This window comes from Erythrolamprus reginae, chromosome 1 (genome assembly GCF_031021105.1).
Source record: "Erythrolamprus reginae isolate rEryReg1 chromosome 1, rEryReg1.hap1, whole genome shotgun sequence".
NCBI classification, from domain to species: domain Eukaryota; kingdom Metazoa; phylum Chordata; class Lepidosauria; order Squamata; family Dipsadidae; genus Erythrolamprus; species Erythrolamprus reginae.
The window spans coordinates 4,458,914-4,472,848 of record NC_091950.1 but is presented as its reverse complement, the minus strand read 5'-3'; the positions used below and the strand labels follow the sequence as shown (position 1 = coordinate 4,472,848).

The following is a 13,935-nucleotide window of genomic DNA, read 5'->3' as shown; positions in this document are numbered from 1 at the left end:
CCTGTCTGTCTATTCTAGAAACATAGAAACATAGAAGTCTGACGGCAGAAAAAGACCTCATGGTCCATCTAGTCTGCCCTTATACTATTTCCTGTATTTTATCTTAGGATGGATCTATGTTTATCTCAGGCATGTTTAAATTCAGTTACTGTGGATTTATCAACCACGTCTGCTGGAAGTTTGTTCCAAGGATCTACCACTCTTTCAATAAAATAATATTTTCTCACGTTGCTTCTGATCTTTCCCCCAACTAACTTCAGATTGTGTCCCCTTGTTCTTGTGTTCACTTTCCTATTAAAAACACTTCCCTCCTGAACCTTATTTAACCCTTTGACATATTTAAATGTTTCGATCTTGTCCCCCCTTTTCCTTCTGTCCTCCAGACTATACAGATGGAGTTCATGAAGTCTTTCCTGATACGTTTTATGCTTAAGATCTTCCACCATTCTTGTAGCCCGTCTTTGGACCCGTTCAATTTTGTCAATATCTTTTTGTAGGTGAGGTCTCCAGAACTGAACACAGTGTTCCAAATGGGGTCTCACCAGCCTCTATATAGCGGGATCATAATCTCCCTCTTCCTGCTTGTTATACCTATAGCTATGCAGCCAAGTGTTCTACCTGCTTTCCCTACCGCCTGACTGCACTGTTCACCCATTTTGAGACTGTCAGAAATCACTACCCCTCATCTGCCTATCTCTCTATGCATCCATCCATCCTTCCCATCCATCCATCCATCTATCAATCCATATCTATTTCTATCTGGCTTCTCTCTTATTTACCTACCTACCTGCTTGCCTGCCTGCCTGTCTATCATCCACCCACCCACCCACCCATCCATCTATCCACCCATCTGATCGTACTTGTTGGACTTTGACTTACCATTTCAGGATTTGTTCTCAGGACTCTGTTTGGATTTCAGGACTTTGGCCATAAATCATTGTGAGTTTTACGACTGAAGAATTGTGGCTGTGACGAATTTCACAGTTTTTGTTTAATTGACTGGCGTTTTCTTGTCTTTATTATCTTGCTGCATTCAAGTGAGCTTTGTGTTTACAAGAAATCCCTTTGAATTTAAAAAGGGAGTTTTGCTTCTATTTTGCTTTAGATAAAGAAACTATTATTGCATTTTCCCGTGTGCGTGTGTGTGTGTGTGTGTGTCTGCTTTGGCTATTTTTACCTTTAATTGAAGGCTTCTGTCATAAGCCGGCTGAACAATAACCCCCATTATATATTTACTATATGTATACCCAGTATAACCCTCATTGTGTAATGGACAAAATCAATCAATCAATCAATCAATCAATCAATCAAAAGATAGGGGCCAATTGGTCAGCACAGACTTTTAAGCAAGAAGGAGTTATCTTGTCTGGGCTTTTCCATTCATTGATTCATTCAAAGAGCCCCTGTCATATTCTGGACATTCGGTGGAGCTGAGATTGGAAGGTCGCCTTCCTTTGGTCACCCAGGATGGGTGGAGGGGGAGGTCTCAGTCCCCCAGACACACAGCTTGGTTTCCGCCCCCGTAGGGCTGACCCTTGCTGTCCTGAAGGACCCCAGCAACTGCCCCCATCTCCTCCCTTCCTTCTAAGAAAAGCCCCCAAATATTTTGAAAGCTGTTTCGCTGTCTGTCTGTCCATCTGTCTGTCCTTTGCCATGGCTGCTGGATTGATCTGCTGAGCTGCCCCTCGGCCTTTGTGGGGGCAGGGTTTTCTTTGATCAACACTCTCCTCACCCCCCCCCCCCACTACTTCGTGCAGCGGTTGCCAGGTTCTGACGCAGCCCTGGTTTGATTGAGGCCGGATCCTGGCAAGATCTGCAGCTGCGGCTTAGAGAAGCAACAGAATAACAGAGCTGGGTGGGACCTTGGAGGTCTTCTAGTCCAACCCTCTGCTCAGATCCCATTCAAGGCAAACAGTTGTCTTAAAAAGGGGCATCCCCAAGTGATTGGCAGCATGTGGCATGGAGTTCCTCCTCTTCTTTCCTCCTTCTTTCCTCTCCTTTTCCTCCTCCTTCTCTTCCTCCTCTGCTCCCTCCCTTTTCCTCCCTCCCTTTTCCTCCCTCCCTCCCTTTTCCTTCCTTCCCTCCCTCCTTCCTTCCCTCCCTCCTTCCTTCCCTCCTTCCCCCCTTCCCTCCTTCCCCCCTTCCCCCCTTCCCTCCTTCCTTCCTCCCTCCCTTCCTTTCTTCCTTGCAGAGTTTTCTTGGTAAGGTTGACCAAGGTTGGAGGCAGGAGGTTGACCCTTCAGTGTCATGGGGAGGGGTCTCTGGCTAACCGTGCATGTCCCTTCCCTCTTTCTCTCACAGCTGCAGCCTGATGTGGGGAGGACGCAAGGCCGGCAACTGTGTGACGTGGGTCTCTTTTCCTCCAGCTCCAGAGATGCAGGCGGCCTTGGAGAGCGGGCAACAGGTAGGAAGACCCCTCCCCTCCTGGATCTGCAGCCAGATGAAAGGGAGGGTTCCTTCCCCCCAACTAGCCACGACCACTGGATCCCCCCCCTTATCTGGCTCTGAGGGGTGGGAGCCCAGCTATATATCAGAAGGTGGAGTCAAATTGTAGGGACGGGGCCAGAACTGTAGTTGCAGTCCACCCCCCCAAATTCAAGATAGATAGATAGACAGACAGACAGACAGACAGACAGACAGACAGACAGACAGACAGACAGATAGATAGATAGATAGAAAGAAAGAAGTGGATGGACGGATGGATGGATGAATAGATAGATATAGATAGAAGATGGGTGGTAGATAGATGGTAGATACAGTAGGTAGACACAGACGGAGAGTCAGTCAGAAAGACAGATGACAGATGATAGATAGATGAGAGAAAGAGATAGGGAGAGAATAGATAGATGATAGGTAGGTAGGTAGGTAGGTAGATGGATAGATGATAGACAGATATAGATGGATGGAGGGATAGATAGATATAGATAGTAGAATGATGAATGGTAGATAGATGGTAGATACAGTAGGTAGAGACAGTCAGTCAGTCAGACAGACAGACAGAGAAAGAGATAGGTAGATGATAGATATAGAGATAGAGATAGATAAATAAATAAATAATAGATAGGTAGATGATAGATATATGAGAGAGAGAATAGATAGATAGATAGATAGATAGATAGATAGATGATAGATAGATAGATGGATGGATGATAGGGAGATAAATGGTAGATAGGTAGATACAAACAGAGAGACAGATAGATGAGAGAGCGAGGATAGTCTGGAGCTCCATCTCTTTCAAGCAGCCGCAGTCTTGACCCCGCAGAGTTTTCCCCCTTGGCATCTGTGCTGCTGGTCAGAGGCCAAACGGGGGTGGGGGCCCTTCTCTCCCCTCTGCTTCTTTTCCAGGTGCCCGAACCTCACATTTGTGGCTCCACTGGACCCTTCCTGCTGCCCACCGTGGCCTAGCTCCTCCAGCCACAGGAGGATTTACCAGGTGCCCCCCACCCCCTGCTGGAAGATGGGGGCTGCTTGACTGGCCAGGTCCTACCACCGCCTACGCCTTCTCTCTCTACCCCCTTCGTGGTGGGTTCCCAGCGCTGTCGTGATGGATGATGCCTCAACCCTGGATTACGAACTGCTATCTCCCCGGCAGGTGGAGTCCATCCCGGGGCCCCCGGGCATGGACGCTGAGCAGAAAACCGTCTTTGCCTTCGTCATTTTCCTCCTCATCTTCCTCGTGATGCTGATGGTGCGATGCTTCCGGATCTTACTGGACCCTTACAGCCGCATGCCGGCCTCGTCCTGGACTGACCACAAGGAGGGGCTGGAGCGCGGCCAGTTCGACTATGCTCTGGTCTAGCTGGGGTGTCCCGGGGGGCCCTAGGCAGGGGATCTTTCCCTTGAGCTGTGGCTGCTGCTGCCGAGGAAAGGGGCCGAATTTGGGGTCCTCTGCCCTGCCCGGATGTGTTTCTCTGTGAGGTGTCTGTTTTGGGGGATCGGCGCGGGATCCTCCATCTTCGCTGTGGCTTTTCGGTGTTTCTTTGTATCGTAGAAATGAGGGCGGGTGGGGGTCAGCTGGGGAAAGGGGGGGGAAGTGGGCTTTGCAAATGGGGACCTTGTTCACTGTGGCAAAAATCCAGGAATTTGCCCTCCAACAGCTTCCCCCGCCCAAAAAATCTGGGAGGCCCAAGTGACGTGCAAATTTGGCACGCTTGGCAATCATCCGTAAGTCCCTGCCTTACGCTGGCTGGTTAAAAAATATATACATATTTTTCACCCAGTGGCCAAAAGAAAACCCCTCACCTCATCTGCAAATTCACACGGAGGCCTTAAATCGCCACATGGCCTCTTAAAAGACCCTTTTCTGGCCTGCTGGCCTGCCTTGCACCGCTGTTGGGAATGTTCCTGACTGAAAATACCAAGAGGCGATGGGATGCCTGGTTTTAGAAACGGCCTTCTCGACCTGGGAGATAGGGTTGTGGAGGGTGGGCAGGCATTTGGTGGAGTAACAAGTCCCATGATTCCCAGCGTGGGAATTAAAGAGGGCCATGGAGGGCCCAGGACGATGGTGTGTATTTGTTTACTGTCCAAACCAAAATGCTCCCTTCTTCTTCTTTTTTTTGCAAGCAAAAATCTCCAATTATTTTTGCGCCGAAGGGTTCTCTGTGGGTCGGTGTTTGCTGTGCACAGTGTGCGTGTGTGCATTTGTATATGTGTGTGTGATGACTAAGTGTGAACTCTCAAGAGTTTCTGTGTCGTTCTGATAACAAACGGAGCTGGGATTATCCCAGCAGGCGCTCTGTGGCCTGTTAACGATTCATTAATAAAGCGGATTAGTAGTAATAATGACAAGAAAGAGGATTTAATCAAAGGATTGATACTTTCAAGGGCCAAAAGTGGGGATTAAAAAGCAGCTTTAGTGGTGTTAAACCAGTAAATTCTCAACCTTCGCCATTTTAAGATGGCTGGATTCCCAGCTGGGGAATTCTGGGAATTGAAGCCCAGCCATCTTAGAATGACGCTTATGTTTAGAAATAATGTTATAACTGAGGGGGGGGGGGTCCATTTTTTTGGCACTGGGGAGGATTAAAGAAAGAAAAGAAACCAAATTGGACCCCTTTTAGAAAATCCAGGTTTAACTAACCACCAGATTGCAAATTACAGTGGCACCTCTACTTAACGACTTAATTTGTTCCGTGACCAGGTTCTTAAGTAGAAAAGTTTGTAAGTAGAAGCAATTTTTCCCATAGGAATCAATCTCAAAGCAAATAATGCATGCAAACCCATTAGGAAAGAAATAAAAGCTTGGAATTTGGGTGGGAGGAGGAGGAGGAAGAAGAGGAGGAAGAAGAGGAGGAGGAGGACAGTCCCTGCTGAAGGAAGAAAGTGAGGTGAGGGGTGTCAAAAAAATCCAAAACTTTAAGGCTTAAGAAAAAAGGAGGGACAACCCAGAGCAAAGGGAGAGTTTCTTTTCTCTGGGCGCTGGCAGAGGTTTATTCCCTCTCCAAGCACCCAGAGAAAGGAAAACGCTCCGTTCTCTCTGGGCTGCCAAAGCCTCCTTAAACGCCACCCAAAGGCTCCTCTGGCAGCCCAGAAAAGCCCAAGATGGCCGGGATTAAAGGGGGAATGGCAGGAAACTGGCCGGGCCTTCTTGCTGCTCTCAAACTTCCTGGGAAATTTTTCCGGGCTTGGGTTCTTAAGTAGAAAACGGTTCTTAAGAAGAGGCAAAAAAATCTTGAACACCCGGTTCTTATCTAGAAAAGTTCTTAAGTAGAGGCACCACTGTATTTTGTTTTTGAAGCGGGTGGTGGTGGTGGTGGAGATTGGACAGGAACAGTAAATTTAAAATAATTATTTTTTTTAAGGCATAGTAATAATTATTATTATCTATGGCCTGTTTATAAAGGGGTGGTTTTGGTTTTAACCCTTTCTTGCTGCAATGGTCCTGATATGTGTCGTCCCCCATAGAGATTTTTGGGTGGGGGTCTTTTCTCTGGGACCACCCTTCACCCCAAGTGGTCACGAGGCCAATTACGGACTTTACTGCTGCCTGGTTTTACCAGCTGCAGGAAAATAAAGGTGGGATAGGGTGCCTCTGAACATGGAGGTTCTTTTCTCTCCCCCCCCCCAGGAATGAGGGCAAGGCCTCTGGAGCAGGGGTGGATTGACATTACCGCCACTACTGGTGCACCGCATGTGCAGCTTTGGATCTCTTGCACATGCTGAAATCTCATGAGGGGATGCGCGCATGAGAAAGATTTTGGCGATTATTTATTTATTTATTATTTTATTATTGCTTTATTTATTGCTTCCGCGCAAGTGCAGAAGTAGAAAATCACCAAAATCTCTTCCGCGCCCCCCCTTGTGAGATTTTGCTTCTGTGCCTGCGCATGAAGCAAAAATATGCTGGGGTGGGCACAGACATGCATGAAAGAGAATCAAAGCTGCACACACAGCGCACTCTGTGTTGTGTTCCACCATAAGCCCCTTCCTCTCCCCCTCCAATAATGGGGCTCATGAGGAGGGATGGGTCAAACCAACCAGTGGCCTTTTTCCAAAGATGGATCAGTGTGCCCTCCCTCCACTTACCCACCCAAGGTGGCGAGGTGAGGTGGCGCAGCAGGTAGAGGGCTATACTGCAGGCCAGTGAAGTTGACTGCTAGATCTGCAGGTCAGCGGTTCAAATCTCATCAACAGCTCAAGGTTGACTCAGCCTCCCGTCCTTCCGAGGTGGGTAAAATGAGGACTCGGATTGTGGGGGCCATAGGCTGGCTCTGTTAAAAAGTGCTATTGCTAACATGTTGCAAGCTGCCCTGAGTCTAAGGAGAAGGGCGGCATAAAAATCAAATAAATAAATAAATAATAAATTTCCTAACATCTAAAACTCTGCAAATAACAGCAACCCACACAACCAGGCCTTGAACCCTCGGGGAGTTGCCATCCACGCGCCCATGGAGGATGGGAGTTGTAGTCCAGCTCCTCTGGAGAGTGCTGCGATGAAGCTTTTAGAGGCTGCGCTACTATAAAATGTCTTCTGGTTGTGACTGGAGCCTTGAGGCTAGAATTGGGTTCCCTGTGCCTGTCCTATAGCGCAGAGCCTGCGAAGGTTGGACACCATCTGGAGATCCGGAGGGTGGTGGTGGTCAGAGAGAGGAGGCTATGCTAGTCAGTTTGGATGGGGGAGGAGTAGAAATAGGGCGTTCCTGCCCTGAATGGTTGGTATGTTGTGGCAGGGAGTTCCGCAGACACCTTCCCTTTAGGCACAAGTTGGAACAATAGCCCGGTCTTTGGGATGGAGGCCGGGATGAGCCACCGGGCTTAGGGTGGATTGGTTGGGTTGGGGGGGTCTTTTTTTGTGTCATCCTGTCTGTAAGAGCCTCCCACCCTCCCGGGTGTGTGTGTATGTTTGTGTGTCTCCAAATAAACCTGTCTTTGGTTGATAAGATTGGTCTCTGCCTCTTGCTGTCCAGACACGGAACCATACCAAATGCTGGGTCAGTTGGTGAATTGTGATGGGTTGTTGCTGATTTGTACCGGTTCAACCAAACTAGTGCCAAACTGGCAGTGATAGCTAGCTGGTCATATCTCTGAATGGGTCCTTTGGCCTCCACTCCTTGAAAGTGTCTGGCCAAGAATAGCAATAGCATTCAGACTTATATACTGCTTCCCAGTGCTTTTACAGCCCTCTCTAAGCAGTTTACGGAATCAGCCTCCTGCCCTCAACAATCTGGGTCCTCCTTTGACCCACCTTGATGTTCTGTCTGGCCAGATCAATTAGTAGAAAGCAAACCCATGCATGCTGGAAACATTGATCGAGGCAAAAGTATTATTATGTACACAAAGTCCAGCAAGAAACAAGTGAATTCTCAGGCAATTTAGGCTGACAGCATTCCCGTCTCAGGAGCATAGATAACAGTCTGGGATGCAAGCCAGCTGGAGACATAAATCTTCTCTAATGAGATGTCTTTGGTATTTTTCACTTCACTAACTGTTCAGGGCTTTACAAGCTTCTGTAAAAGCAGGAATTGAAATCAAAGGAATCAGAAGCAGTCTCTCAAGGCACCGTCTTCATGATGAACGTTGCTTTCCACACCTCTTCTCCCAGCCTATCCTATACAAACTGACAAGGTGTGACTAAATATCCCAAAGGAATATTCAATGCCTAGACCCCCTTCTAGAAAGATATTCATGCCTAGCTCTCATTCTTCTGACTCTCGTATCTAAGAGACAGTCCTCAGAGTCCCCATCGTCCTCTGGCTCATACAATATCCTAACTGGGGGGTTCTACATTCTCTGGTGGTTCCCCAGTCTCCAATTCCCCTTCGCTCTCACCCTAAGACTCAGATGGCAAAAACAATGGCCTGTGATGCCAGTATTTCTCCATCTCCTGCTCCTCATATCCGTGGCCAGCTGAATCGGACATTGACCACTCACAACACTTGGAAGGAAGGATGGAAGGCTGAGTCAACCTTGAGCAGGTGGTGGGATTTGAACTGCTGAACTACAGCTAGCAGTCAGCTGAAGTAGCCTGCATGCTACACTCTGTTGTGGTTAGCTCTGGCCCAGCTCCTGCCCCAAGGAATGTGCAGGTGGATGTGGGGGAGACATCCACATGCCGCAGGCCTGTTTTGCTCCCGATGGAATCTGACGATGAAGCCTCCTCTGACCAAGGCAGCATGAGTGACAGGGAAGAGGGGAGTTTGGCAGACAGCCCAGAAGAAACATAGAAACATAGAAGTCTGACGGCAGAAAAAGATCTCATGGTCCATCTAGTCTGCCCTTATACTATTTTCTGTATTTTATCTTAGGATGGATATATGTTTATCCCAGGCATGTTTAAATTCAGTTACTGTGGATTTATCTACCACGTCTGCTGGAAGTTTGTTCCAAGGATCTACTACTCTTTCAGTAAAATAATATTTTCTCATGTTGCTTTTGATCTTTCCCCCAACTAACTTCAGATTGTGACCCCTTGTTCTTGTGTTCACTTTTCTATTAAAAACACTTCCCTCCTGGACCTTATTTAACCCTTTAATATATTTAAATGTTTCGATCATGTCCCCCCTTTTCCTTCTGTCCTCCAGACTATACAGATTGAGTTCATTAAGTCTTTCCTGATACGTTTCATGCTTAAGACCTTCCACCATTCTTGTAGCCCTCTGTATCATCTTTGGATTCTGAACAAGAATTAATGACACATCCACGCATGCGTAGAGTGATGCATAGGAGACAACAACTAAAGGATTATTACAAGAGAAAATGAGGCCACCTGTGGTTGGGTGGGGCTCCAGTAATTATGGCTGCTGCTATAAATAGCAGCGTGTGGGTTTGGCCATTGTGAAAGAGTATCTGATCGCAGTTCTTTAGGAATCGTGTGTTGCTGTTTTCTGGACTTTGTTGATTTTTTCACGCCTTTGAAACCAAAGCAGAGCAACGTGTGTGTGTGTGTGTGTGTGTGTCTCACTTCACTGGAAGAAGAAGGGGCGTGAAGTTTCTCCACAGCTGCTAGCTAAGTACTTAATGACCGCTTAAGGGAAATTGTACAGACTACCTGGTTGTTTTGGGACGAGTGCTCTTTGCAATATGAAAAGAGTGCTTAGTTTATTTTGAATTTTGTGATAAAGAACATTGTTTTGAATTTTCAAACGTGTGTCTGTCTGCAATTTGTACCCTTGAATTTTCGGGAGGCTCTTACCAGAGAGCCCGGCAGAACACACTCTAACCTCTGTGCCACCCCGGCTCTGTGCCACCCCGGCTCTGTGCCACCCCGGCTCTGTGCGTTCACCCTGAGTCTGTCAGGACAGAGGCAGCTTATAAATTTGATAAATAAATGTGCAAAGGCTTCTGTGCATGTACAGTCATTTCCTCAATGTGTTGAAACATGCACGGCCAATACGATGCGAACCGATAGGGAAGGTAAGTGTATGTTTGTGTAGGGGAAAAAATGACCCGGTTATCCCAGCCATTCAGATGTCTGGAAGCCCTGGCAGGTTCATAAAAACATAAATATTGTTATTGTTGTTATTATTTTTAATTTATTATTAAGTTGGAGTGGTGCAGTGGTCTAGAAGTGGAGCAGCCAGTAATGGGCTCTTGGTTGCGCAGTCCGTTCCACAGTCCCGGTAGGAAATTCTGGGATGTGCACACATCTGCGTGTCCCAGGTGCTCCCAAGCGTGAGAATAGGCTTCTACGCAGTGAGTGAAATCTTGCACCAGGACGCTGAAACAAGTGAGATTTTGGTGATTTTCGCCAGTATTTTGCTTCTGCGCATGCACGTAAACAAAAATATCAGCAAAAATTGCAGAAATGTCACTCATACATGATGGGCAAATCTCACACTAACAGCTACTCGTGCCCACCAGGTGTGTGATGTCACTTCTACGCTACTTAAAGAAGGGTGGCTGGGAACTGGAAGGTGTGGTCGCGCAACATTGCTATCAAGAATAGCCAAGACTGTTGTTGCTGAACAGAAATGCTAAGAATCAAGGGCATTTGTCTTTCTGAGATGTTCTGAAACTCCACATCGGCAAAAAGAATCCAAACCGCACATACGAACTGAATAAACAATCTCTCACTGCCAACCCACACTCAGTAAAAGACCTTGGAATACTAATATCGAATGACCTAAGTGCTAAAGCCCACTGCAACAATATCGCCAAAAAAGCTTCTAGAGTTGTTAACCTGATCCTACACAGCTTCTGCTCCGGCAATCTCACACTACTCACAATAGCCTACAAAACTTTTGCCAGACCCATCCTACACTACTGCTCATCTGTCTGGAACCGATACCACGTCTCAGACATCAACACCCTTGAAAATGTCCAAAGATATTTCACCAGAAGAGCCCTTCACTCCTCCACTCGAAACAGAATACCCTACGAAAATAGACTAACTATCCAGGGTCTAGAAAGCTTACAACTACGGCGCCTAAAACATGATTTGAGTATTGCCCACAAGATCATATGCTGCAACATCCTACTGGTCAATGACTACTTCAGCTTCAACCACAATAACACAAGATCACGCAACAGGTTCAAACTTAATATCAACCGCTCCAAACTTGACTGTAAAAAATATGACTTTAGCAATAGAGTTGTTGAAGTGTGGAACTCATTACCAGACTCCGTGGTGTCAACCCCCAACCCCCAACATTTTCCCCTTAGACTTTCCATGGTTGACTTCTCCAGATTCCTTAGAGGTCAGTAAGGGGCGAGCATAAGTGCACTAGTGTGCCTTCCGTCCCCTGTCCAATTGTCTCTCCTACATTTTATATATCTTTTCACCCATCCATGCTGATGAAGGCTCCTCTGACCAAGAAGACATGAGTGACAGGGAGGAGGAGACTGTGGCAGACAGCTCAGAAGGAGATCAATTATCTAGCTCCTCCTTGGATTCAGAACAAGAGTTAATGATACAGCCACGCATGCGGAGAGCGATGCATAGGCAACAACAACTGAGAGATTATTATCAAAGAAAATGAGGCCACCTGTGGTTGGGTGGGGCTGTGGTCATTAGTGAGGCTGCTATAAAGAGCAGCCTGTGGGTTTGGCCATTGTGGAGGATTATCTGATCATTGTGTTTCGTGACTGCTTTACTGACTTTGACTTTTTGTGTGCTGATTTTTCCCCGCTTTGAAACTAAACCAGAGCAAAGTGTGTTTCACTTTGTGAAAGAAGGACTGTGAATTGCCTCACAGCTGCAAGCTAAGTATCACAGAACTGATAAGGGACTTGTACAAATTACCAATTTGTTTGGAGACCAGTGCTCTTTGCTATACAAAAAGAGGGCTTGGTTTAAATGAATTTTCATTATAAAGAACATTGTTTTGAATTTTCAAACGTGTGTGTGTCTGAAATTTGTACCTGTGAATTTTTGGGAGGAGTCTACCAGAGAGCCCGACAGAACAGTTTCCCTACTGACTTTCCTCTTCAGAAAGTCACACAAAGTGGGTTGCATCGCACACACATACACATACGCACACAGAGTGAGTGAGCCCTGGGCATACCGTGACTGTCCTAAATACGAAGCACTTGCCAAGTTGTCTGAAGTTTTCAGGATGTTGCAGTGACGGCTGTTAAGTGCGAATGACAATCGTACATCGCTCTATTTCCAGGGACGTCGTAACTTCGAACACCCCCTGAATGAATGGTTGTTAAGTGGAGGACTCCCTGTGCCCAATTGTGTGCTTCAACGGAGCTGTGTGTGTGTTTTGGTGTTGCTTCTAATAAACCAGACAGACCCTGCCAGATTTAACCCAAAATAACTTTTATTGTCGCTCGTGATAGAAAAAAGAGGGTGAAAGCCCCCCAAGTGCCTGGTTCTCGGTCCCGTCTGTGGCTGACCCTACCCACAAATGGACCCCATGAAGAATGCTGAATGGAGGGCGCCCCCTTGCAGCTCCAGGCTCGACAAATTGGGGAGGGAGAGACACCCCCTATGCACACTCAAAACAAGCACACCCATTATCTTGGTTAATGAGCATTATCATCATAACTGCCACTATTAATACAAGAGAAAAGAGCAGTGATAAGAGGAATTGAAGCCAGCCAGGATCTGGGGAGGGGGCTCCCTCTGCTTTCCACCCACCCACCCAAGGTGGATCAGTTGGGGTGGGCGGGCAGCACAAGAGAGGCTTCAGGTTTTTCACACTCCCCGGCCCATCCTTTCCACTCTTCCCTTGGATGGTGGGTGACAAGGAAGAGGAAGAAGGCTGGCTTGCATGGCTTTCTAGGCATCATCAGAAAGACCCCCTCCCCAATAAAAATGGCCTGAGATTTTGGGGGTGGGGAGGTTACAGCTCCCCAAAGGAGGAGACAAGTCATATTTGGCATGAGACGGGAATGCTGCAACCCAAACGTCAAAATGCACAGCCTTCGCAAGAGGGGGACCTTTCGAGATCGTCCAGCCCAGCCCCCTCCTTACTGCATTCGTGGTTTTTTAAAAAAAAGGCAAGATGGAAGTCAAATTCTTTTACTGGGAGGGAGGGTTATTATTTTTTGGACCAATTTTTATCCCTTTTAAAATAATAGCTGCTTTTCTACTCCAATTCTCCGAAAAAACAGAAACTTCCTTTTTTTCCTGCTAAAGTGATGCAAAATAAAGATGCAGGGATTCCTTCATTTACGACCACATTTGGAGCCACAAAATTCCTGTTGCTAAGTGAGACCTTGGTTAAGTGAGTCTTGCCCCATTTTAGGGCCTTTCTTGCTGCCATCACTAAGCGAATCCCTGCAGTTGTTCCAAGTGTCACAAAAGGGGTCTGCCACGGAACCCTGGGACAACACAACCACCATAAATATGAGTCAGTTGCCATAGGGATGGTGCAATGGTCATAAGTGGGAAAATTGGTCATTAGTAGGAAAATTGGTTGTAAGTCACTTTTTTCCCAAGGCTGTGGTAAACCTGCAACAGTCACTAAATGAATTGCTGTAAGTTGAGGGCTTTGGGTTGCATCTGCCGATGCAGCCGAACTACAGAGCCCATTTTTGCTCCAAGGCTGCTGACCAGAGGGGAGCAGAAGGATGAGTGGGCAGCTTGGTGGATGCGGGCAAAATTCCCATCAGGATAGTTTGAACTATTGGCAACTCAGCCTTTGGTTCCTTCAGCATCACAAGAAGGCTTCACACGGGATCTGGGCCCAGCGCTGAGTTCATACAAACACAAAAAGAAGGCCAAAAACAAACCATCATTTATTTTTGAAGGCACCAGAAGGTAGGACAAGAAACAACGGATGAAAACTAACCAAGGAGAGACACAACCAGGAATTAAGGAGAAATTTCCTGAGAGGGAGAACAATTAACCAGTGGAATGGCTTGCCACCAGAAGTTGTGAATGCTCCAACACTAGAAGTTTTTAAGAAGAGACTAGAAAGCCATCTGTTTGAAATAGTATTGAGCAGGGGGCTGGACTAGAAGACCTCTGAGGTCCCTTTTCTGTGTCTTGTGAACTCAGTCTGTGGAATGGTTGCAGGAACCAGGTATGTCTAGTCTAACAAG

At 46.9% G+C, this 13,935-nt stretch overlaps 1 protein-coding gene across 1 annotated transcript; it reads left to right on the top strand.

Annotated features, from left to right (window-relative positions):
* The first annotated feature begins 3,482 nt into the window (after positions 1-3,482).
* Positions 3,483-3,866, top strand: CTXN1 (cortexin 1). The gene has a single exon (XM_070731930.1). The coding sequence runs from the start codon at positions 3,545-3,547 to the stop codon at positions 3,797-3,799; it is 255 nt and encodes an 84-aa protein (XP_070588031.1). The 5' UTR covers positions 3,483-3,544; the 3' UTR covers positions 3,800-3,866.
* Positions 3,867-13,935: the final 10,069 nt, after the last annotated feature.

Coding starts and splice junctions, on each gene's coding strand:
- CTXN1 (XM_070731930.1), top strand. CDS start 3,545: ATGGATGATGCCTCAACCCTGGATTACGAACTGCTATCTCCCCGGCAG.